Raw genomic sequence first — 25881 nt, forward strand, 5'->3', positions numbered from 1 at the left:
GAACAGCGTCAACTGTCAGCCCCACATCTGGTTCGGTTTGCCGCATTGTCAGTGCGCAGAAGAGAGGGGATCCCAAAGAGACCTCAGCTGTCACTGGTAAGAACGCTGGGGCGGAAAGTAGAGGACCCAGAAATCTGGGGTGATGGCAAAAAGGGGGTGGGGTGGGATTTTCGCTCCTCAGAAGATTGGCTGTGTTTACGGCTGCCCGAATTTGATTCAAGGCTTTCCCCAAACCTTAGTTTCGGGGCCTGTTTCCAGTGACCTTGGAGTGAGAGGAAGTGAGGGAGCTTCTGTGCATGTGCAAAGCACTTGGGGGGGGGCGAATTCAGGGAGGAAAAGGTTATCAATGGCTTATGAGCTTTGCCTCCACAGTCGGAGGCATTGATGCTTCTGAATACCAGTTGCTGGAAGCCACAGTGGTAAACAGTGCTCTTGCCCTGGGGTCCTGCTTGTGGGTTACGCACAGACCTCTGTTTGGCCTCTGTGAGAACAGGATGCTGGACCAGATGGACCACTGGCCTGATCCAGCAGGCTCTCCTTATGTTTCGTTCCCTGGTGACAAATCCCAGAATAATAGCCTTGTAGGGATGTGGGTGGCGTTGTGGTCTAAACCACTGAGCCACTTGGGCTTGCCAATCGGAACATCAGTGGTTCGAATCTGCACGACGTGGTGAGCTCCCGTCACTCTGTCCCAGGTTCTGCCAACCTAGCAGTTCGAAAGCACGCCAGTGAAAGTAGATAAATAGGTACCGCTGCAGCGGGAAGGTAAACGGCATTTCCGTGCAATCGGGCACTTGCCACAGTGTCCTGTTGCGCCAGAAGTTGTTTAGTCATGCTGGCGCGGAAGGCTGTCTGTGGACAAACAGTGGCTCTCTCGGCCTGAAAGCAAGATGAGCACCACACCCCATAGTCACCTGTTACCATGGGTGTAGCCAAGGGGGTAGGGAGGGGAAGCTGTCCCCCCCAATCAATAAAAATAAATAAAAATACATAGCAAACTGAGGTTCTTGCTCCCCCAAAAGACCTGCTCTCTCCTCCCAAAATCCTGGCTACAGCCATGCCTTTGACTGGACTTAACTGTCCAGGGGTCCTTTTCCTTTTTACCTAGTACAGTGGTGCCTTGGGTTAAGAACTTAATTCGTTCTGGAGGTCCGTTCTTAACCTGAAACTGTTCTTAAACTGAGGTACCACCTTAGCTAATGGGGCCTCCTGCGGCCGCCGCATGATTTCTGTTCTCATCCTGAAGCAAAGTTCTTAACCTGAGGTACTGTTTCTGGGTTAGCAGAGTCTGTAACCTGAAGCGTCTGTAACCTGAAGCGTCTGTAACCTGAAGCGCCTGTAACCCAAGGTACCACTGTAGTCTTGTTTTGTCTGTCACAGTGCAAACAAAAGAAGAGCCTTGCAGGACTTTAAAGCAGAGAAGGAACCTCAGGTGAACTGCATTTCCCCGGGGCTTCTCTATCCAGCCCTCAGGACTCTCCCCAGGACACAGCCCCCCTTCCCCATTGGTTCTGCTTCAAACCCTCGTTGACTGTTGTTGCCAGGAGAGAACGAGTCCTTGAACTCAGATAAGGCTGCTTGGCTGCCTGGATGGAAGAGAGGGGTGTGTGACTGTGAGTAGAAACAAAGGAAAACATTTGTAGTTCCTCCCCCTCTGACCCCACACACTGCTGGCACCAGGCCCCTGGGAAGTTGCCTGGGAGGGACTGTGTTCCCTGTGTTGATAAAGGTTCCCAGCTTCTGCTTTAGAGATTATCAGCTTTGTTGTGAGAAAAGCCTTTGTGGGATAGATGCCAATGTTTGAGAGGCTGCAAGTGTAGATTGAGTAAGCCTGGTTCTGTGTTTTTAGGCCTCATTTCAAGCAAGGCTTTTCCCTTCCCACTACAGGTGTAAAATTAGCATATAAGGGGACCCTGTTAACATGCATTCTTGCTGCCATTGTCGTTGGTCATTGCACTTATCCAGTAGCAATCAGAAGCAATTCCCGCCCCCCTGCAGCCAGCATCTCTCCCCTTCTCTGCCTGCCTGTATCTGCTATGCTAACTGAACAGTATGGGACTTAATTTTAAGAAAGCATGCAAATGATTGGTCTGTTAGCTCTCAGAAGTCTGTCTAAAGTCTGCCCAGAAGTCTGGGCTTATCCACACTTAACTTTTGCCCTGTTTTTTCTAGGCAGAGGTCTGTGTTTGTTTGTTTGTTTTCTCGCAAAACCCAGCTCTGTAAAGCTGAATCAGAGCAAGCATCAATTTGAATTTTCTGTGATAGACATTTGTTCCGATTGAGCTTTGAAGAGCGGATTTTCACGAGGAAAGCTCCGGAGCAAAAAAAGAAAAGAAAAGCAAAAAGCAGGGGGAGCTCAGATATGGATCTTGAAATCGTGGAATGTGGTTGTGGATAAGCACTCAGAAAATACTTTTGTGTTTCTGCCACATTCAGTGTGGGGCATGCCATGAGAAAGAATGGTGTTAAAGAGTTATAGGTTTGAGCCCCACGTTGGCCAAAAAGATTCCTGCATTTCAGGGGGTTGGACTAGATGACCCTCAGGGTCCCTTCCAATGCTACGATTCTATGAATTTAAATGTCTGACCTCAGGGCAGTTCATAACATGAAATTGCAAAATACAAATGCATCCATTTACACATTTGCCATGAGATATCGCTCAGGAAGCAATTCATAAATGGAATTAAGTGAACAAGCAGATACCTAAGACCTTCCAGGGCAGAAGGTGTGACTGTTAAAATAATGTAGGGGCTGATGGAGGTTACTGTGCAGTTGTTTGAAAGCACTCTGCTCAAGCATACTCCTGAGCCTCCTTCTTCCTTCGCACGTCCCAGGGCTGAACCCCCGATTATGAAAATAGTGTCTGGGACCTAGCTGTAGCTCAGTTAAGCTATAGTTGCAGCAGAGTTAAACTACAGAATTGGTTCCCGCAAGAGCAGGGTGGATTTGAATTAAATCAAATCAATTTAAATCACGATTTAAATCACTAGTCAGTAAGACTTGATTTAAATCATTTTTTTTACAGAAAGACTCATTTTTGCATATTTAAAACCAGATGGTTTCATTTCTGGGATAATAAATTTTCAGAGTAGTTTTTACAGTTATATCAAAAATTACTGATTTGGTTATACTATTAGAAATACATTCATAGATAATTATGAAATTATTGTGAGTTTTTAATAAGTTAACTGTTTATAGTTGGACAACTTTTCTGCTTTACTTTATTGGAAGTAATCATTTTCTTAATAACAATTTAAACAATTTATTTAACTAAAACAATAACATTATAGCATATGTATCCATATTTGTTAACTGATATGGTTAAAGGATTTTTTAAAAACCAAAACCTTAGACCCAGTTTTAGCACACACGAAAAACGTAAAGCAAATCCTTACATCCTGATGGAAAGCCTTTGGACCAGGGGTCAGCAAACTTTTTCAGCAGGGGGCTGGTCCACTGTCCCTCAGACCTCGTGGGTGGCCGGACTATATATTTTTTTTGGGGGGGGGGAATGATGCAAGAGCACCATGAGCCCTGATGGCTGTTTACCTGTGTCTTGTGAGAGGCAGGCGCTGGCAGTGACAGTGGAGGGACAATGAGCGGTGCGCGAAAGGGCTCTGGAGAGTGGCTGCTTAAAATGGTGGCCGCTCGAGCGCTGCTGCTGCTGGCACAAACAAAGCCCAGACCCCTTCCTCCTCTAGGCAGGGCGGGGAGAAGCCAGGAGGAGGGAGGGAGGAGGCGCTGGTGCCATGTGAGGGAGCGGGAGGAAGAGGGAAAGAACGTACACGCTGGCGATCCATGTGGCGATTCCCGGATCGTCCGCAGGCCGGATCCAGAAGGCATTTGGGCCTTATCCGGCCCGCGGGCCTTAGTTTGCCGATCCATGCTTTGGACTATAATGTAACTTAAATAGAAAACTATCTTTAGACAGTGGCGTAGCGTGGGGGGTGCAGGGGGGGCCGGCCGCACCGGGCGCAACATCTGGGGGTTAGGGTTAGGGGGCGCAAATCCACAGGTTAGGGGGCGCAAATTACTTGCCTTGCCCCGGGTGCTGACAACCCACGCTACGCCGCTGTCTTTAGAAAGAGTTTTTCACCCAAGGCATTTTATTTTTAAAATCCGATTTAATTTTTTTAAAAAATCCGATTTAAATAAAAAATCCAGTTATTATTATTTTTATCCACCCTGCACAAGAGATAGTGATGGTTGCCAATTCTGATCGCTTTAAAAGATGATTATACAGATTCATGGGAGACAAAGCTATCAACAGCTGCAAGCAAGAATAGCTGTGTTCCAGCTCCACTGTCAGAGGCATTATGCATCTGAATACCAGTTCCTGGGAATCTCAAGTGGGAAGGATGCTGTTGTGTCCAAGTCCTGCTTCTGGTCTTCTCATTGGCATCTGATGTGAGAGCAGAATGCTGTGTCAAATGGGTCTTTGGTCTGGTCTGATCCAGCATGGCTTTTGTGTTCTCAGACGAAGCCCAAGAAGTAAACAGGTGCCTAAGGCTGTGCACACACCATTCTCCTGGGAATCCTGGGAACTGTAGCTCACCCACAATGGAGCTACATTTCCCAGCACCCTTAACAAACTACTTTCCCCAGCATTCTTGCAGGAGGGAGGAAAACGTGCTTTGAATGTATGTTGTGTATGCAGCTTTGGCTAAGTTTTTGTGGTAAAAAGGGGGCTGTTTGGGTGCTGCACCAGGGGCAACAGCAGGGACCCTTGGAATCTGCTTGTGGTCCACATAAATAAAGCTGAGAGGCTCCCCATAAGTAGCCCAAAGTGGGGGAGCATGAATGTGCAGTACAGGGACTGTCAACGGAGAAATCTGAGGGCTCCCTTGGACAAAAAACAAGGACACCAGCCAGGAATACCAGAGGAAAACAGCAGCCAGTAGGCTGGGTTTTTATTGAAGACTGTCGCGACAGGACTCCCACCTACCACAAGGTGAAACAAGATGGAAGCCCCGAACAAAAGAAAACCCAAACTTTTATTAGCTGCTAATCCCCACGTTAAAGGTAAAGGTAAAGGTACCCCTGCCCGTTCGGGCCAGTCTTGCCAGACTCTAGGGTTGTGCGCTCATCTCACTCTATAGGCCAGGAGCCAGCGCTATCCGCAGACACTTCCGGGTCACGTGGCCAGCATGGCAAAGCTGCATCTGGCGAGCCAGCGCAGCACACGGAACGCCGTTTACCTTCCCGCTGGAAAGCGGTCCCAATTTATCTACTTGCACCTGGAGGTGCTTTCGAACTGCTAGGTTGGCAGGCGCTGGGACCGAACGATGGGAGCGCACCCCGCTGCGGGGATTCGAACCTCCGACCATGCGATCGGCAAGTCCTAGGCACTGAGGTTTTACCCACAGCGCCACCCGCGTCCAAATCCCCACGTTACACCCCCCCAACTACATCACTAATACATCATGGTTACATCATGAAAGGGGAGGTCTGGGGGCAGTAATCTGAGCATCCTGGACCCTGCCCCATGGTTCCCCTTGCCCTCCACCAAACACCCATCAAGTGTAACAAAAGAGATATTTACATTTCCCTGTTTCCCAGCCAGGTTAATCACACCCTTTTGTCTTCATCTGGGTTTGTTTTTTCTGGAATGGCTACCTGTCTGGCACTCAGGTATCAGGATGCCAGAAATTATCACTCAGGCAGAGGGGCTGCTGAGGAGCTGAGCTCACATGTCTATATGAATTTCTGAAGTTTTCCCTGTGAGCCAGTACACAGATACATTTATCAGTGAATTGTTACATTTTGGATTGTGCAGCAGAGCCCCTTTGAATATATAGGAAGAAACTGTGATGAAGTGTTTTGTGGGGACAAATCACAGAAGTCACAAAAGTGATTGTGCTGATTTTGGTAGTGGGCTGCATGTGCATGATATCTGCTGGAGGGGCAACCCCCCCCCAAAAAAAATCCCCTATACATGAATTCCTGCAACAGGACATACTTTTAAAACAGCAGCAAGCTCCAAGCTTAACGTGTCACAGTTTCCTTTCACTGACTTAAAAAAAGAAAAGGAAAAGACTGAGACAATGGTTATGAGAAGAGAAAGAAAGGAAGGGGGAAAAACAACAACCCTCAGCCAGCTGAGTGTTACTGCTGGAGCCACACCTACCTCTTGGCCAGAGGATTTTGCAACCTGGAACTTCCCCAGTGAGCTCTGGGTCTGTAGGGCAAAGGCATGTATCTGCGGAGGTGTGGGTGTACATGGGTGGAAGCCAGGAGCGAGAAGAAAACAGTCCATGGAAAACAGCCAGTGCTTACTCCTTCCAATAGTCTCCAAGAGCAGGGCATCCCTTCCATGTTCCTTTTATCAGCCCCGCTATTAACAATGTCCGGGTGCAAGAGACATTCCTTCTGTAGCCAAAACAGCAAAACCCACATACAAGGGGGCAGGTAGCGGCACGAAACCTTAAGGTTACAGAAGTAAGAAAAAACAACAACTAAAACCCACCTAGAGTACAGGCACTGCTGTTTTTCTAGAAAAAGAGGTGCCAGAACTCACCACAAATGCCTCTTTTATAATGGCAATGGCATCCACCTGAGAAGTGAATGAACTGCTCAGTTCCGGTGAGTTCCAGCTGAAAAAAAATCCCTGAATACAAATCGAAGGGAGGAAAAAAACCCCGAACATTGCCCAATGAAGACTGAGTAACAGGGGTGCCCAAATGTTTTTCATAGAGGGCCAGATTTGATGAAATGAACATGTGTGAGGGCCGACCAAAAAGTTGTTGACCTTTTTTTATGAATTTACCCCAAAGTTCTTGAGCTTTTTTTTTACATTTTTACCCCAAAATTCTTGAGCTTTTTTTTTTACAGTTTTTTTTTACAGTTTTACCACAAAGTTGTTGAGCCTTTTGGCAGATTTTACCTCAGGAAGTAAACTGCCACAGGGGCTGGATTAAACCGACTGGCGGGCAGGATTAGGCTCCCAAAATGGACTTTGGACATGCCTGGAGTAAGACAAAGGAGTTGACTAACTGTTGGGGACAGGTGGGGACTGGGCGAGAGGGGCAATGGAGTACCGTGGATATTCAGGAACAGCAGAGCAGGGCACTGCACACTGCAACATTTTATTGCCGTTCCCTCTTGTTATTACTTTCTCCACACATTTTAGCTGGTCTCAGTAGCTGACCCAAGAGGCATGGTTGCCAGGGTCCTCCTCCTTCCTGCAAGTGTGTGTATGAGTGTATTCAGGGGTTACCTGCATTACGCCTCAGGAATTTCATGTTCAGAGCTGGGATGGTGGACATTTCCCACAATCACAGGCATGCTTTCGAGAAGTGCTGCTCCCACCCCTAGCAGCATGGTGCCACTGTGCGGGTGATAATGCCCCCCCCCCACCAAACCCTAAGACAAAGAGGAGGCTTGTCACATGGCTGAGATTTGATGGGGGGGGCGCTTAGCAGGTGGCTCTGCACTCCTAAACATTTCCCATCTTGCCCTTTTGTGGCCACAGGGCAGGAAAAGGGCAGCAGCCAGCAGAAGGCTTGCAGGTCTTACGATGTTCAGAACTCAGGAACCTAAACATCAAGAACTTTCTGGGGGCAAGAGCTGTCGGTGGAACGGACTCCCTCAGAAGCTGGTGGGCTCTCCTTCGTGGGGAAGCTTTTAAACAGAGGATGTGTTATGAGTGTGTACCTGGATTCACATGTGCGCAGCCGGCACTCATGTTTATTCATGTGCACACTGCTGAGAGGTCTAGGATCTCCTGCTGGAGCTACGATGTACGCTTCTTGTTATGGATGTGTGTGTCCACAAGGAACCCTCACACAAATAAAGAAAGAAAGCTTGGTTTATTATAGAAAACAGGAGTGACAGAATATATAAAGCTGCTGCTTTGGATGGCAAAGTTTCAGTCTAAGCAGGTAGCAAATTGCAACACAAACACACCTCGATTAACGAGTAAAATATTCCCTAACTATTCTAACGCAGGTGGCGCTGTGGGTTAAAGCCTCAGCGCCTAGGGCTTGCCGATCGAAAGGTCGGCGGTTCGAATCCCTGCGGCAGGGTGCGCTCCCGCTGCTCGGTCCCAGCGCCTGCCAACCTAGCAGTTCGAAAGCACCTCCAGGTGCAAGTAGATAAATAGGGACCGCTTACCAGCGGGAAGGTAAACGGCGTTTCCGTGTGCGGCTCTGGCTCGCCAGATGCAGCTTTGTCACGCTGGCCACGTGACCCGGAAGTGTCTCCGGACAGCGCTGGCCCCTGGCCTCTTAAGTGAGATGGGCACACAACCCCAGAGTCTGTCAAGACTGGCCCGTACGGGCAGGGGTACCTTTACCTATTCTAAGAGGTCTACAGAAATGTGGGCATAAACTACAAGCAAAGAGAAGCAGAGGAGGAAAGTATACATGTCCTTAGCGCTGGGATAAGCGTTGTCCTGTTGGAGCCAGAAGAGCCAAATGATAACCTTTGAATCTAATGGCTTTTTAATATCTTTTTGCCAGGGCATGTCAATGGAGAGGGGGAGAGGGGCTGTGAAATGAGCGCTTCCTACAATTTTCATAATCCCTTCCAAGACTTTCCTGCCTTCGTTCTCACCTTGACCATCTTGCTTGCTTAAAAAAAAAAAGGGGGGGGGATGAAAGACTTTTGATAATGGTAATGGCAATCCCTTGTCTGAGACCTGCCTTCAAATCACCATCCTGTACTACTTGACAACTCAATTTGCATGTGTCAGATGTGTGTGTGAACTCAGGATATTCCTGAATGCCTTTCATCTCTCTCTGGTTTTGGTTGCCTGCCTATTTGTTTCTGGGTTCGGTGTAAGAAGTGTTAATGATCTTAACCATTTAGAATATTAGAATTTTAGATTCTAGTCCAACTCCCTGCAATGCAGGAATCTTTTGCCCAAAGTGGGACTGCTCATGCTGTAGCTTCAAAGCTATCCCAGCAGAATTTAAAGCCCTGGTCCCTGGTTTGGGACCAGGTTACATGCACAGAGGCTTTTTTGCAGTATTTAGAAACATAGGTAGGGCGTTGCTTGAGTTGATAGACCATTGGTCCATTCTAGCTTATGCCTGCCAACACTGACTGGCAGGGGCTCTCTGGCGTCTTTCAGACAGGCTATTTCCCCCAGCCCTACCTGGAGGTGCCAGGGACTGAACCCGAGATCTCTTGCGCGCAAAGGTCGTGCGCCACCACTGAGCCACGACCCCTTTCAGCAACGGTCCTTCCTCCTCCAATAATTTCTGGTTGCGCAGAACTCTCCCCATACTCAGAGGCTCCCTCTCCTAGGGAAGAGAGGAGGAGGAAGACCACCCCCCCGTCCCTGAATTTCGCAAGTAACGCGCTTCGCACTGCAAGGGAGGAAGTTTAAAAACTTGTACAGGAAGCTTTTTGCAAAGTGAAAGCCCTCCTTCCTCCCTGGACCGAGACGCGCCGCCCAGCAGGGAAACTCCGCGGCTGCTCAGGCGTTTCCGCATCGCTCCAAAATGGAAGCTGAAACTCGGGTCGAGAAGCGATGAGAAACAAAACCAAAACCGAGACGAGGCGAGAGATGGGATTGGCTGGATCCTCACCCTCGGCCCGGCGTTGCTGGGTCTCCCTCGCCGACTCCAGCGGGTAGGAGACGGAGGAGAGCTGCCAAGTGTCGGGGAGGCGGGTGAGGAGGGTGAGGAGGGGTCAGGGAGATGGGTTTCCCGGGATCGAGGGGGGTCTCCTTGGAAAAAGTAGAAGCGGGGCAGAATCCTTCTCCCTGTCACAAGTGGGAAGGATCAGGCGCGGAATCGCCCCTCTGCCCCAAAATGATTACATTGTGTAAAAGGACGTGTAGCTATGAATTTTAAAAAGGGGTGTGTGTTTTGGAGGGGGCGCATTCAAGAGGAACATTTTTTTTTTTTTTACGCTTAGGGCGCAACAGGCGCTTGGTCAACAGCGCGCAGATTTTTAGGCTGGGAGGGAATCGGTTGTAAACATTGGGCGCTGTCAAAGGCAGGAGAGGGTTTTCCAGGAGCAAAGCTCGTTCCGTTGTTCGCAAGGCCCTTTCTGCATGAAAAGGCATGTCACGGGGGTGTGAGCTTTTGTTTGCGTACATCCGACTGTTTCCTGCCTCGGTGTTTTGTCTCAAAGCTTCTTTGCGCTTCAGACCAGCGGTGTTGTTTTGCCCGATGGATGAGCCGTAGGATTTCACTTCGCTTTTAAGACTTTGCTGTCCGTTTAAATATTCAAGCTCTTCTCTTTCCGCTGAAGGATAGATTTCACGTTTATTTTACAAAATAAAAATGGAGATCTATGTGTTTTTCCCAGGGAGAATAAATTGTGGCTTTAAGGTGCCACAAGGCTCTCAAAGTTTGCCTACAACAGGCTAACTAGCCTTTTGCTGCGGGTAGACATTGATCCTTCTGATATTGGTTGCATTTATGTCCTGTGGCGGTTCAGATGTTGTTGCAATCAACTGTCCCCATCCCTGACCATGGGTTAGACTTGTTGGGATTGTTGGGAGGTAGAGTTGAGCAACATTGGAGGGTCACAGGTTTTCCCCCTCCTCGACTTAGATGTTGTTTCACCTTTTAGCAATGTTTCCTTATACTGAGTCACTCTATTTTTCCATTTAGCTGACTCAGTGATTCTCCCGCTTGTTTTAGACAGGTGTGTCCAGCCCCACCTGGAGAAGCCGGGAATTTAAACCGAGACCTTCTGCAAACAAAGCAAATAGCTTCCATTGAGCTATAGCTCTTCAGCATTTATTTGCGAGCACAACAATTTCCTATAACCCCTGTCCCTCTTATGTTTCCCCTGCTCCGCATTAAGAAAACTTTATTTATTTGCTCCATTTTTGGCTCTCACGCTTCTCTATTTTATCCTCACGACAACCCTGTGAGGCAAGCTAAGCTAGGAGTGACTGGCCCAAGATCACCCAGTTAGTTTCGTGACTGAGTGGAGATTTGAACCCGGAGCTCCCTGTCCAAAACTCTATACCACACTGGCTATAGGGACGTGGGTGGCGCTGTGGTCTAAACCACTGAGCCTCTTGGGCTTGCTGATCAGAAGTCGGTGGTTCAAATCCCTGCAACGGAGCGAGCTTCCGTTGCTCTGTCCCAGCTCCTGCCAACCTAGCTGCTCAAAAGCATACCAGTGCAAGTAGATAAATAGGTACTGCTGTGGCGGGAAGGTAAATGGCGTTTCCATGAGCTCTGGTTTCCGTCATGGTGTTCCATTGCACCAGAAGCAGGTTAGTCATGCTGGCCACATGGCCTGGAAAGCTGTCTTTGGACAAACGCAAGCTCCCTCAGCCTGAAAGCGAGATGAGTGCCGCAACCCCATAGTTGCCTCTGACTGGACTTAACCGTTCAGGAGTCCTTTAACTTTACCTTTACCACACTGGCTCTACCAATAACAATTTTCTAATCAATTCTGTCCAATCCCTGGCTTCTTTCTAGTGTAATTATCTGGCCTGCCCTCACTACAGCCCTGTAGGGTCAATCATTAATTAGTGTTCCCTGTTTACACAACGCAGAAATGTGAGAGCAGGTTTATGCCTTATTAAGAAATTAAGAAATTAGGTACATTACTGCCAGTACATACCCCCCGCCCCGTTCTTTGTAACAGGACTAGAAACTTAATTTAAAAAGAAGAAAAACCCAAAAATTCAGGAAAGAAGCCCAGAATCTATCTGTGGGACAAAGTCCGAATACTGTATTGACTATTAGTTAACTTACTATATGCACATCCTGCATTATTGAACTGGCTTAGGGCTTGCAGTTCATTCCTTCCTTTTCCACCTGTGGCCTTATTCCTAATACACAAATGCTGATCAGGGTGGCACATTAGAACCAAAGACACCACTGGCCCAGGCTGCTTTCCCTATATTTTTTCAGCTTTCACTTTCAAATAAATAGTTTTTGGCCCTCTGGATTGCGGAGAAGTAAGTAAAGAGGTATATATAAGCTGAGACCCCCCTGTTAGTCCTGCCGGCCAATGTTGGGCCCATAAGTCCAAAGGCACTGGATTGGTTGACAAAGCCCTAGGTGCCTATTTTTAATTTTTATATATATAAACATGAAGTTGATTTTATGTATGCATTTGTTATTGACTTAAATTGCTAGATGCTCAAGAGGAAAAGCGCTTGGGTCTCTCTCTTTGTATGTGTATTGTATAGTACTTTTGACCATGTTTATATTTTGGTCAGGATGCGGGTGGCCCTGTGGGTTAAACCACAGAGCCTAGGACTTGCCGATCAGAAGGTCAGTGGTTCGAATCCCTGCGACAGGGTAAGCTCCTGTTGCTCGGTCCCTGCTCCTGCCCACCTAGCAGTTCGAAAGCACGTCAAAGTTCAAGTAGATAAATAAGTACTGCTCCGGCTGGAAGGTAAACGGTGTTTCCGTGCGCTGCTCTGGTTCGCCAGAAGCGGCTTAGTCATGCTGGCCACATGACCCGGAAGCTGTACGCCGGCTCCCTCGGCCAATAAAGTGAGATGAGCGCCGCAACCCCAGAGTTGGTCACGACTGGATCTAATGGTCAGGGGTCCTTTACCTTATCTTTTGGTCACAATATTTCTGGCTGTGAAACTCTTGGTTTTGCTTCTACAATATGCAAAGCAGCCCTTGTACATGTTGCTTCCACTTACGCTCTTCCCCATGTTTTAAAATAAAACCAAGCACCAGACCTCGCTATCTCATAGCCCAGGGCCATGTCAGCTCCACGCTAGAAACGTATTAAAGGACTCTAGCAAAAATGCATGCTTCAGGTAGGTCAAAGGATTTGGCAAGTCATGCATTGCCTAATTCGTATTGCATTGCATTTTTAAACAATCCTATTTTTGCGTGATTTTTAAAATATTTTTTATGTAGTTATTTTTTCCCCACAATTCATTCTGAATTTGCTAACCTTGGATTTGCTAACCTCTTCTTCTTCTCTTCTCCTCATCTGCTGTCTTCCGTTACCTGCAGAAGTTGCATCTTCTCCCTTGCTGCATTTCAAATTCAGGTTTCGTCCAGAACCTTCCTCCCCCCATTCAACCTGTGTTTTTGTTCCGCAGTTCGTTATCCACGTAACGGCCTGCCTCATCTCCAGAGCCGAAACGTGGCCCTGCGGCCGGTGGTCGTGATCTCCCGCCATGACGAGCAGTGGCAGGACCCTGGACGAATTTGCCGTCTCCGAGGAGGTGCGGGAGTTGGTGACCCAGCAGCGCCCCAGGATTGAGCAGCTCTTTGGGGTGGAGCTGAATGTCCTGGGGGTCCTGGGGTCGGCACAGAGCCCCAGCGAGGACCCCCAGGGAGAGAGGAAGATCTGGCTGCAGCTGCAAGGATGCAGAGAGAATTTGCAGAGGGCAAAGGTGCGAGAGGGCAGGAGCGGGAGGGAGGGAGGGAGACGGTAAGGGCTTCTGTGGGTCTCCATCAACTAGCACAGGTGCCAGCAAACTTTTTCAGCAGGGGGCCGGTCCACTGTCCCTCAGACCTTGTGGGGGGCCAGACTATATTTTGGAAAAAAAATTAACGAATTCCTATGCCCCCAAAATGGGACGCGGGTGGCACTGTGGGTTAAACCACGGAGCCTAGGGCTTGCCGATCAGAAGGTTGGTGGTTCGAATCCCCACGACAGGGTGAGCTCCCGTTGCTCGGTCCCTGCTCCTGCCAACCTAGCAGTTCACAAGCATGTCAAAGTGCAAGTAGATAAATAGGTACCGCTCCAGCGGGAAGGTAAACGGCGTTTCTGTGCACTGCTCTGGTTTGCCAGAAGCGGCTTAGTCATGCTGGCCACATGACCTGGAAGCTGTACGCCGGCTCCCTCAGCCAGTAAAGCGAGATGAGCGCCGCAACCTCAGAGTCGGTCACGACTGGACCTAATGGTCAGGGGTCCCTTTACCTTTACCTTATGCCCCACAAATAACCCAGAGATGCATTTTAAATAAAAGCACACAGTCTACTCATGTAAAAACAAACTGATTCCCGGACCATCTGCGGGCTGGATTTAGAAGGCGATTTGGCTGGATCCAGCCCCCGGGCCTTAGTTTGCCTACCCATGGACTAGCCTTTGGAATCCAGGACAGAGATGCCACCCACTGGCCCCTTCTGCTGTTAAAATAAGCACCTAGCACATCTGGAATATACGAGCATAGGAAGCAGCCTTATGCTGAGTCAGCCCATTGATCTAGCTAACTCAGTATTGCCTGCACTGGTGGGCAGCAGCTCTCCAGGTTTTGGGGCAGCCCTAAGTGGAGATGCAGAGGATTGAGTCTGGGACCATCTGCATGCAAGCGAGATGCTCTCCCACTGAGCCACAGCCCTTCCCAAAGCACATGGCTATATATCACCATATGAAGTAGCCTTTTACTGCCTTAGACCATAGATCTGTCCTGCCAAGTAATGTCTTTTCTGGCTGGCAGGGGCTTTCCAGGGTCTCGCATGGGGGTCTTCCTTTGCTGCCTGCCTTCCAAGATCCTGGAGATTGTGAGGAACAGGTCTGGGACCTTCTACATGCAAAAGCAAATGCTCTGATGTTGATCTATGGCCCCTCGTAAAGAGCAGAAGTGAGCATTATACCCTGCATGGGAATGCCACCATGGCAAAACTCCCCTGCAAAGGTCATATCTTCCAGCACCATTGTATTCTTATGTACACAGGCCTTCAGCTGCTAATGACAGGGAGTGGAGAAACTCACTATGTCATAAAACCACCTGGCATGGTATGTGTTCCCAAAGGTGGCGGAGTAGAGGGGTTGCTCATCGTGGGGATACCAACTGCAATATCACATATGCTCTATTTTCCAGGAATACATCAAAGGTCTCTGTGCGCCGGAGCTGAGTGAAGAGGTTTATTACCCCAAAGACATGCAGTGCATATTTCTGGGAGCCCAGGGATTGTTCCTTGACTGCCTCACCAAAGGGACATCTGCCAGCCTTACTTTCCTTCGCCCTGGCACTCTGTTAGTCTCCGGCTTGGCTGAATCCTTCGTCATGGCGCAGAGTCGGATCCAGGACTTTGTGGAAAAGCACCAGAAGAACCTCAGGTTGCCTGAAGAACAGGAGACCCAAGTCAAACGGGCCTTCCTGGAGCTGGTGGAAACCTACAATGACAAACACGCTATGGACCTCTTGATCCTTCCCACCTCGGTCAAGGAGGAGTTGCTAAGTTTGGTGAAGGAGATTCAGGAAGAAGATGGGGAGCACAGGCAAAGGAACGGATGTTGGGCACCAAGCCTTGGGCAAGACCATTTGGTGGGCTGGGAAACTAACATGGGTGGTGGCGGCAGGCCTCAGTCTCCGAGTAAAAATACATTTGGCTTGCCCATGGGACTCAGTAGAGTCCAAGAACAGAGTAGAACTGGAGACTCTACCATTGATTTGCCTGCAGGCTTTGCTAGGCCTGAAGCATCTTCTCACAAGTCCCCACAAGAAGCTACACAACCGCAGTACTCTGTCAGGCCTCGAGATGTTAGGACTGACTTGCCTGTCACGGTTGGTAGGCCTCAAGACCAAACTCTACCTCAGGTGTCAAGGGTTGACTTCCCCAGAGGCTTTAGTGAGCCTGAATTCCCCAGTAGGCCTCAGCACGACCTGTCTTGCTTGAATGGTCCTCAGGGTTGGCCTGAGGTGACAACCCCTATGAGGCCAGCACTTCCCAAGAGTTCCCCTAAACCTATTCCAAATGCACAGGCTCGGTTTCTTCCTGGTTACGGGGGCCAAGCTGAGTCTTTGCAGGATCGTCACGAGGGGAAGGATGTTCTTTGTGCAAGGGACTCGAGCCCTGCCAGCTTGCCTGAGGAAACCAGTGAAGAGGAGCCATCGTCAGATGTCCTGTTGTCATCGTGGACGGAGAAGGAGTTCAAAATGAGGCTGAACTTCTTTAAAACCATGGGCTATGAGGAACGGGTGGTCAAGAAGATACTTTTGGAGGGTGGGGTATGTGAGGCACCTTCAACTATCCTGGACAGGGTCCAGATGGCAGAGGCGTCCCAGAAAGAAGGGGTTGTCCTCCCTCAGACGGAGCCTGGGGGAAGAGAGCGCTCTCTTTCTCCACCAGAAAAGAACCAGGATGAAAATGAGTATCTCCGGGAACTCATCAAAGCAGCTGCTGCCAACTGTGGCCACTCGCCAAGCGAGATCCCCACAGAGATACAGACAGGAGCCCCATTGGCAGGTCTGCTGAGGCGGCTCAATGAGAAGGGGGAACACCAAGAGGAGGCTGAGGCTGGAATTGGGGCCTCAGCAGCAAAGCTAGAACACGGAGGACACCTTGGTGCCCGGAGGGCAGCCATCTTGAATCACAGGGAATCTTCGCCTCAGAGGCCTCAGGAGAGAGGGAGGAACAGTGGGTCCCCTTTCCATGAGGGCATCAGTTTGTCACCAGTCAACCCAGAAGTTGCTGCTTTCTCTCCTTCCCCCAGTGGTCACCTGTTCTCGACGTCCGATTCTGAGGGGAGCCAGTCGGCAGAAAGCACCAGCTTAGGGCTCCCCCACCAAGGCTCTGTTCCTACAGTAACCGGAGCCCAGCGCTTTGAGGAAGCCCTCCAGACTGAGTTCAAGCTCAAGTTGGCCAACACGCCAGGGAAGAAGAACCTACGGATGATCATCATTGATGGCAGCAATGTGGCCATGATGTGAGTGGTGTGTTTGTAGGGAGCCTGGGAATGGGCTCTTCCTATTGGTATGGCCTGTGGTACATGAGGTTGTTACAAACGAGAGGTAGCTATCTTGTGGACATTTTTTCAAATGTTATTGGGTTCCAGTACCTAGCCATCCAAGCCAGCCTGGCAAATGGTCAAGGATGATGTGAGTTCTAATCTAGCAACTTCTAGAGGACATGCTGGGTTGTGCAACTGAATCATTTCTATGTTGCTCCTCCCTTTTCTTTAAGCACATAAACAAACCAAGGAGGGATATAGCCTAGTGTTATGTATGAACCTGACATGGTGGTTTGTTTCCCTTTAACAAGGCTTAAACAATGGTTTGTATTGGTCTATGGGTTGTGGTTTGTTGGAGGGTCCTAGGTTCAGACAGAACGTTAAGAGGTGGAGAACCTGTAGCCCTCCAGATGTTGCTGGACAAATGTTCCCCATATTCCCTGCCCATTGACCATGGTGGTTGAGGTTGATAAGAGTTGGAGTCCAACAACATCTGGAGAATGCAGGACCTCTTATCTCTGGTTTAATACAAGGAGATTGTCTTACCATAATGTGTGACCTCAACCAATAAGAAAATGAATAATAGTGAATTTGTTGGGGTGTCTTTTAAACCCCATCTGCACATAACTGCTTTAAACAGTTTCTCACAAAGAATCCTAGGGACTATAGTTTGATAAGGATGTTTAGAGTTGTTAGGAGTCCTTTGTTGCCCTCATAGAGGTATAATCTCCAGCGTGGCTGTGGTAGAGTATAGCATCCTGAAGGCCCCTTGAGCCCCTGTTGGTTGCTGTGGCTTTCCAGATGTTAAGACTCCAGCTCTCCAACTATTGATCATGCTGGCTGGGGCTGATGTGAGTTGGGAGGCCCAATAGCACCAGGAGAACAGGTTCTCCATCTTGGAGATACACACACACACACACACACACACACACACAGAGTTATAGTAAAAATGTACTTTCTAGGAATTCTGCCTTGGCTGCCCAACGAAAGACTCATCTACATTTGTAGCTCACCAGTTCTCTAAAACAGGGGTTCCCAAACTGGTCCATGGACCACCTGTGTCCTGTGAGCTTCATTCAGTTGGATTTGTGTTTAAAGATGGGAGATGGCACATCCATCATATTAAATATTCATATTGACTTTTAATTGTAATTTTTAATGCTACTTTTATTTCATATATATCTATATGAGAAATAAAAGTAATAAAAAATAGAATTGAAAATCATACCGCATCTAGCATAGCACACTGAGTGGTTCTCCAAGATCTTCAGCAATTTTGAAGTGATCTGTGGGGGGGAAAACGTTTGGAAGGCACTGCTCTAAAACACGCAGTGCTGCTAACCCCAGGGTTATCCACACTTCCTCTTCTCCCACTGCTCTCCCTTGAGAAAACAACTCTTTAGTATTCATTTGGAGCAAACAGTATTTTGGGTTTTCCCCAGATTGCCTTTTGTTCTGATCTATCGCTAAAGAGTGGTTTTTCCCTTTGAAAGGAGCAGGGCAAGGGGAAAACTGCTTGGATCTGTGCCTAGAAAGTGTGGGTCAAGCGGAATACAGCTTGGACCCATGCTTTTTACGCATGGCCCAAGCAGAAGTTTTTCCTTGATCTGCTGTGTATCTTGTTTCCTTTGCTGGGATAGCCAGTGGATTCACCTAAGCGATTCTTATAGTCCTGCCATTTTGAGTGTCATCTTCTGTCCTCGTAGGCATGGTCTGAACCAGTTCTTCTCATGCCGGGGCATCGCTCTGGCCGTACAATATTTCTGGGACCGTGGGCACCGGGAGGTGACCGTCTTAGTACCTGCACATCGGATGGAAGAAGACTCCAATGTGAGAGGTGAGAGATGGCTGGCTCCCACCTATTGGGTGAGAACTCAGACGATATTTTTTTGGGGGGGGCAGTGCTGTTGCTTTTTAAAAGCCATTAACTGATTATTTGGATTGATCTGTGTGTTATTAAGAAAGATAGGGTGATCTGCTTTTAATTGATTCAGAGACAAGTGGCCTCAGGTCCCCCGCTGTCAGAGGGAGTGAGCCTCTGAAGACCAGTTGGTGAGAATCCTAAGTGAGGAGAGTGCTGTTGCATAGGGCTTCCTATGGGCTTCTGGTGGGCCACTGTGAGAATAGGATGCTGGACTGGACGGACCTTGGTTCTGGTCCAACAGGGCTCATTGTATGTTCTCATGTTATGCTCCATTCTTAAAAGAGACATTCCCTGCTATTTCCAAGATCAACTAGAACACCTCTTCTAAGATGGTGCCAGATGCATCCATTGTAGCTTTGAGTGTGCATAAGTATTTTCATTAAAAATAATTAGGGATGGGGGAAACCTATGGCCTTCCAGATGTTATTGGGCTCTAGCTCCTATCAGTTCTGAATATTGACCACCCTGGACTGAGTTGTTGGTGGTTGGGGTCCAACAACATTAAGCGGTCTAGAGATTTCCCCAGAACTCATGCCAGCATGAGAGTTTTAATCTATCAACATAGAATCATAAAATTTGAAAGGAACCCCAAGGGTTGTCCAGTGTCCCCCCTGCTATGCAAGCATCTGGAGGGCACTAGATTAGGGAAGCCTCCCCATACTTGGGAGAGGAACATCTGCCTTGCATGAAGAAGACGACTCCAGCATTCAATCCTTGGCATCTCCAGGTAGGACTGGGATAGAACCCACTAAGGTCGATGGACCCAATGGTCTTGCTCAGTTTAAGGCAACCTCCTGTGTTCCTCATGAAAGCCATCTACCTACTGAGGAGTAAGTCTTAATTGGAATCAAGGACACTTACTTCCAAACAAATATGGATGAGATCAGGCTGCAGCTGCCCCAATAAGAAATGAGGAGTCATTGAATGCGATGTTAGCGTCTCAGCTCCAGTGCAGGTATCATTCCTCTTTGGTTTTTTCTCTCCCTTTTCCCCAACCACAGAGCAGCACTTTTTGATTGAGTTACAGAACCTGAGCATCCTCTCCGTCACACCGTCACGCAAAATAGATGGGAAGGGCATCGTGCCGTACGACGACAGGTCAGCAGAGCTCTCTGAACTTACCATAAAGGCAATTCAGCGTTTCTCTGTATCAGACATAACACAGGTTCGCCTGTCGGCACCGAGTGGCTGTTCCCTGTGTGAGCGATCTCCCTGATCTTCCCCTACCGTTGGTCTAACTGCTGCGAGATCATGGAACATTCAGCTAACATTTTAAATATTGGTGGGGAAGGTTTGGAATGCTGGAGCTCAGTACAGCTCTGCAGGAGAGACGGAAGGTCTGTTTGGTCTGAGAGTTTAGCCAAAGGTTGGACAGAATTGAGGACCCACTTTTGTTTTTGGATGGAACACCAAGGTCCACCCAAAAAAATCAAAGAATGACATTGGGGGCAGAGCCAGACGCAAAGTGGTGCTGGGGTGGTGGTGGAGCCAATTATCTGCTGCGCCCCATGAGGTCATGCACTGTGATGCATGTATAAATTCAGATCTTCACCTGCGTTACTACAGAACAAGAATTCCAACTGGCCGATTTGTGTGGGGAAGAGAACTCTTAACTCAGGCATAGGCAAACTAGGCTCTCCAGATGTTTTGGGACTATAACTCCCATCATGCCTGACCACTGGTCCTGTTAGCTAGGGATGATGGGAGTTGTAGTCCCAAAGCATCTGGAGGGCTGAGTTTGCCTATGCCTGCCTTAACTGTTGTTAAAACAACTGGGTGTCAGAAACCTTCAACCATTGAATCTCCTTCCTGCCCAGACCTGTTTTAGTCAATTAGAACATTTCTTTGCGCTTGTTTAGTCGGTGGAAGGGTTTGATCTCTTCTAAACCGATCAGTCAATAAAACATTGCTGTTTCAGTTTTTCGCTTTCTTCAAGGCGAGCGGTGGTGGGTTTTTTGCGTGTGGCAGAAACTGATGAAAATATCCTCTCTTTTTCTGGTCTTTTTTTTTTTTTTTTTTTTTACTTCAACTTGGACCTTCCCTGGGATTTCCCCCAGGTTGGGCTTTCCAGATGTCAAGTCACCGGATATCGCTATGCTTTGATGAGGTCACAAGTATGAGGGTTTGGGGCAGAAGTAGGAAATGACTCTGCCAGCAGATGGGCCCGGGGTGGGGGTGGCAGGCATGATTTTTTAGTCATGGTGTAACTGACAAGATATGAAAGGGTGGTTATCACAGAAAGGAACTGAAGCATGTTGTGGCTACCAAGACACAGAGTGAAATTCTGAAGTGATGTCAGTCACACCACAGAGAGTGATATTCCAAAACCAAATTCTCAAATGTGTTCCATTTCCTTGGTATATTTTTATCCTTTTTGTTCCATTATTTCCTCACAACAATCCTGTGAGGTAAGTCAGGCTGAGAAAGGGGGCTAGGGATGGGGGAAGCTGCGACCCTTCCAGTGTACTGCTGCACTCCAACTCCCATCAGCCTTAGCCAGCATGGCCAAATGGATGATTGTAGTCCAGTAACATTAGGAGGGATTTGAACTCTGGTTTCCCCGGTTGAAATCTAACACACTAGCTACTGTGCCATCCTGGCCTGGAATGGAAGATGACGTCATCGCAGTAGGTTTTCATTGGGTTCCAGTTTTTGTGTAAACTTGTAGCTTTATCAGTAAGGAGATCAGTAATGGCAGACAAGCTTCCTTGAAAGATAGCATTGTTTTCTTTTTGTTGATCTGCTACACATGCACACATGCAGGTGCACGCACACACACACACACACGCACACACACAAAGGTAGGGTGAACCCTCGGTTTAAGAGAGACAGCCAATGTCTAACAGGCTTTGCCAGTGACAGCATTAAGCCCAGCCTCTGTCCCAGAACCCTTTGCAACATGGCTGTGGTTCTGTGGCAAACCACTAAAATTTAAAAAATATTCTATTTGACAGGTGTTTTCTTCCCTTTCTATGCCCGCAGGTTCATGCTCAAACTAGCGGAACAGACCAACGGCGTCATCGTCACCAACGACCAATTCCGGGATCTTGCGAAAGAGTCGAAGAAATGGATCCGAATCATTAAAGAAAGGTGCTGTGGGAATTGGTGACAGAGTAGCCCTCTTCTTTTTCCTTTTGACCTCTCTTGATTGTGCCGGGCTTTCACCCTCAGTTGAGTAGGGCTGGGGAGAGTGGGAAAAGGATGGGGATATCGCCCACCTTCTCTGGAGAGCTTTGGTTGCTATTTGATCTGTGGCTTGGGAACTGGGTAGATCGGGGAATTTTAAGAATTGTACTCTGGCCCCTGGGCTTAAGCAGAAGGGCTGCAGCTTAGTGGTGACAGACTCACTCCCTGGCATGTCCAGAAATTGCTTTGGGGGAAAACAACAACAACCTGCCTGTTGTTGTGTATTTTACTTACGTATTGGTTTTTTAGTTGCAAACTACCATTTTGGCACAGAAGTGACCTGTTAATTAATAAATGATAAAAACAACACCAAGGCAGATAAACCAATAGCCTAAACTTGTACACACCACACATTTAAAGCACATGACCAAAGAATCCTGGGAATTGTAGTTTACCTCCTCACACAGCTACTTTTCCCAGCACCCTTAACATTGTTCAAACAGCTGAACTGGCCTCCCAGAGCTACAGTTCCTGGAGTTCCCTAGGAAAGAGGGATGATGGTTCAAACACTGGGAATTATAGCTCAGCACATGTAATGAACTACAGTTCCCAGGATTCGGGGTGTGTGTGTGAGACCATGACTAATGAAATGGTGTGTAATAATGAACCATGCAGATGTGGCCTGAATGCCACTTCTTCCTCTAGGCAATAGGAAGTGCCCGTCAAACTGGTTTGGATTAGGGCCCCCTTGCCTTAATACATCCCATCCATCTTTACTTTATCCTTCTTGACTCTCTCTTTTTGTGTACCATCCAGCCTTCTGCAGTACATCTTCGTGGGGAATATTTTCATGGTTCCCGATGACCCCTTGGGACGAGACGGGCCCACCATAGCAGAATTCCTGAAGAAAACCCCCAGGTATGCACCCACACGTGGAACAAGTGATCTAGCTAAGTGGAGTTGGGAAAGGCATTTAACATGTTAAAAAGTCTCCATGGACCAGAGCAAGCAGCTGTCCCTAGGAAAACACCCTTTGTTTGTGTCTCCCCCTTTTCCAATCACAAAACAGAAGTATATATATTTCAGTGCATGGGGACACTGCTCCATCTTGTGGCCAGAGAAGTACGTGGGATGGAGCTAAAACAAACCCGGGTGAAAATTATACTGCTGCATATCCTTCCAAGTTCAGCTTGGTTTGCAAAAGGGTTCAAACGGCAGTTGATATTTTATAATAGCAGCATTGAGTTTTAAGATATGAAAAGGAAAAAATAGGGAGTGGAAGGTAAACATAGTCAGGTATTGGATATTTTATATTGTTGCATAATGGCCAGGAGGCAGCTCTTAGGCAAAAATTAAACCAAATGGCAGCTGGTTCCAGGGAGGTCAATGCCATGGGCCTCACTTTCTCGCCTCTCTGCCTGAGGCAGTTATGAGGAATGGTCAGTTATGGAGGCAGTTCTGGGAGGAGAGGAGCTAAATAGCAGTTAGGTCTCAGAAAAGTCAAGGCAGTGGGCCTTGCTTTTTTCTTTTTACCTTGACCTCTAAAGCTGCCTTGAAGAATGGCCAATGATGGAGGCAGCTCTGGGAGGGGACGGTCAAAATGGCGGATGGGACCCTGTGGTAGAGAACACCTCACTGTCTTGCCCTGGTGCCTTCTGCAACATGGGTTTCTCCCCTGAAGCCTTGAACCTTTTAATTAAGAGAGTTGTCTCCACCATCTAAACCCTTCCTGAAACCTGCTTTATGTCCCTTCACCATCGCAGGACCAAGCCCCCAAACTGCCACTCCTTCGCTGGCCGGTCTGTGCCTGTGCCTGTCCCCGTGGGCCGTGCTTCGCAGACGGAGGTCCTTCAGCTTCGAGACAGAAAGCCACCCGGAGGGTTACTTGCGGATCGAAGGAAGAGCCATAAACAGAACTCGCCAGAGGAGCAGCTCCGGCCCAAGGACGAGACCGAGCGGCTGAGGAGAGATCTCCTGGAGATCTTTGTGGGCCAAGACAAGAAGGTTGATTTTGTGCTCATGCGGGAGCCCTGCTGCCATGACCTCAACAAGCTTTCGGAGGCGATACTCAGCCTCAATTTCTGAGCCAGAAAACTTTTGTTGTCTCCCAAGGGGGTTGTGCATTTATCCATGCAGCTGCATCCAGAATGGGCTCGCCCTCGCTGGTATGACTGGTTTTTAGCGGCAGCTGTCTGTTCCTGAGGGATACAGAAGAACCTTTTGCTACCTAACACCGCGTGGTAGATTATTTTCCCTCAGAACTCTTAGTACGAAAATTACAGAGCCATTGGTGGTTCTCCTCATTAGCCAGTAGCAATAATGATCAGTTCAAAAAGCACCTAACATTAAGGTAACTCAGGGTTTAAGATACTGCGTGCCGGGGGGGTAGCCAACAGTCCTGCTTACTGGATGCTGTTGGACTCATCCCTGACCATTAGTTGTGCTGGTTGGGGCTGATGGGAATTGGGAGTCCAACAATATTTAGAGGGCACCATGTCGGCAAGTCCATATGGCCAGCCGAAGCTACACAGAGCAATACGCCCCTGCCCTTCAACCTTCATGGTTGGGCAAGTCTTCACTGTGAATTTAAACTGCTTTAACTGTCATGGCCTCCTCACACTACCACAGAATTGTGGGAAATGTTCCATGAGGCGGATTCCTGACAGGATTCTTAAGCCTCCACACAATATTACATCGCCTAGGAGTCTGTGGGATAAAAAAATAACATGGCAGTTATATTAATTCCAGACCAACTTAAGATGTCTTAGGGTTAGTCCAAGGACAGCTCCTTGGAAGGCCCTTGTACACCTTCCAAGTTACGGAAGAAATCATAATGCGACACGCAAGGGCACTTATACATAAACTGGAACTGTTTTAGATGATGTCTTGGGCTGAATGAAATGCCTTTTTACCGTTTAAAGAATCTGTCCCATAAACATTCTTGAGCACACTTCCTAAATTTTAAGACAGTAAATATATATGCATATATAATATATATGCTATACACACACACACACATTCTGAGATTTTAATTTCTTAAATTTAAACCCAACATGTAGATTATGGTCTGCTCTTTCAGTCTGAGATAACAAATTATTATTTTCATATATATATATTTCCTTTAAAAAGATGAAATGAAAATTCTTCTCCGTTACTTAGAAAATGGCAAAATATCCAATTCCATTCCCAATCAAGGAAAAGAAGAAATTTTGTTTTGTTTTCCTGGGATGTTTTGTTTTTACAAACAAAACTGGACTCTTTTTAAAAGCTAAAAAAAATAAACCTGTTTTCTTGACCTAACTACATGTTTGTTGGTCATGGAATGACAGAATTTGAAATTTTACAGGATTCATAAAAATTATTATTAAAAAAATAATAAAATACAGTGGTACCTCGGGTTACATACGCTTCAGGTTACAGACTCCGCTAACCCAGAAATAGTACCTTTGCTTCAGGATGAGAACAGAAATTGTGCTCCGGCGGCGTGGCGGCAGCGGGAGGCCCCATTAGCTAAAGTGGTGCTTCAGGTTCAGAACAGTTTCAGGTTCAGAACGGACCTCCGGAACGAATTAAGTACGTAACCAGAGGTACCACTGTATAGACACCTAGGAGCCCTCATACCAGACAATGCTCAGGAATTCTAAGAAAAACCTGTGCTTAAGATCAGGGCAGTTTTGAAAGCTTCAGCCTACCATCTTCATTCAAAATGATGTCAAATTTTATCCACACATAGCTGACAACCTGCTCCTTGATTTCAGGAACAAACATGCACAACTTGGTTATGTTATCTTAAGGGGAGGTGCCCAAATGCTTCCTTCCACTCTTTTGTCAGGCCCAAAAATATTTATCCTACACTGGCAATCCCTGGGTCAGATGTAAACAAGTGTTCTTCCTTCCTTTGCTTCCTGTTCATCCTGCGATCATTGCCTAAGAGAATGCCAGCCACCGGGACAGTTCTTCAGCGGCACATTGTCCACTATTAGGGACAGCATGCAAAAAGCGTGAAGGGGGAGCACCCTGGAATTCCTCAGCACAACACAAGCAAGGACACCATCAATATGCTCTCCACCCACAACTCATACTGCATGCTGCATTCGCTTTCCATGCAAGAGGCCCCAATTTCAACCCCCAACAGCATCTCCAGGGTCAGGAGAAACCATGAAGAGCCGCTGCCAACCAGCATCAAGAGTACTGAAGTAGATGGACCAATGGTCTGGCTTGGTATAGGACAGCTGCCTGCTTTCCTCCTCTGAACA

General features: G+C 47.8%; 1 protein-coding gene and 1 long non-coding RNA gene across 4 annotated transcripts; one reads left to right on the forward strand and one right to left on the reverse strand.

The window, feature by feature from the left end:
- On the forward strand, positions 1 to 24856 carry KHNYN (KH and NYN domain containing). 3 transcript variants are annotated; one of them, XM_079951550.1, is made up of 8 exons: positions 1 to 96; positions 12992 to 13288; positions 14723 to 16551; positions 18282 to 18412; positions 19501 to 19597; positions 21482 to 21589; positions 22442 to 22543; positions 23389 to 24856. In XM_079951550.1, the coding sequence occupies exons 2-8, from the start codon at positions 13070 to 13072 to the stop codon at positions 23708 to 23710; spliced, it is 2808 nt and encodes a 935-aa protein (XP_079807676.1). In that variant the 5' UTR covers positions 1 to 96; positions 12992 to 13069; the 3' UTR covers positions 23711 to 24856. The 3 variants fall into 3 exon arrangements, with proteins under 3 accessions (XP_079807676.1, XP_079807677.1, XP_079807675.1); XM_079951551.1 differs by lacking the exon at positions 1 to 96 and adding an exon at positions 9313 to 9616; XM_079951549.1 differs by lacking the exon at positions 1 to 96 and adding an exon at positions 9313 to 9576.
- LOC307202081 lies at positions 20501 to 21474 on the reverse strand. Its single transcript, XR_013832811.1, has 2 exons — positions 21285 to 21474; positions 20501 to 21242 (listed from the first exon to the last, which is right to left on the reverse strand). It is a non-coding gene; the product is annotated as an uncharacterized lncRNA (long non-coding RNA).
- Positions 24857 to 25881: the final 1025 nt, after the last annotated feature.

This window comes from Podarcis cretensis (assembly GCF_951804945.1).
Source record: "Podarcis cretensis genome assembly, chromosome: 13".
Classification (NCBI taxonomy): Eukaryota; Metazoa; Chordata; class Lepidosauria; order Squamata; family Lacertidae; genus Podarcis; species Podarcis cretensis.

Bases quoted from the DNA above. Each gene is read 5' to 3' on its own strand.
- KHNYN (XM_079951550.1), top strand. From the start codon at position 13,070: ATGACGAGCAGTGGCAGGACCCTGGACGAATTTGCCGTCTCCGAGGAG. The intron at 21,590-22,441 runs GTGCTGTGGGAA...TGTACCATCCAG, and splicing joins ATCCGAATCATTAAAGAAAG to CCTTCTGCAGTACATCTTCG. The intron at 22,544-23,388 runs GTATGCACCCAC...TCACCATCGCAG, and splicing joins TTCCTGAAGAAAACCCCCAG to GACCAAGCCCCCAAACTGCC.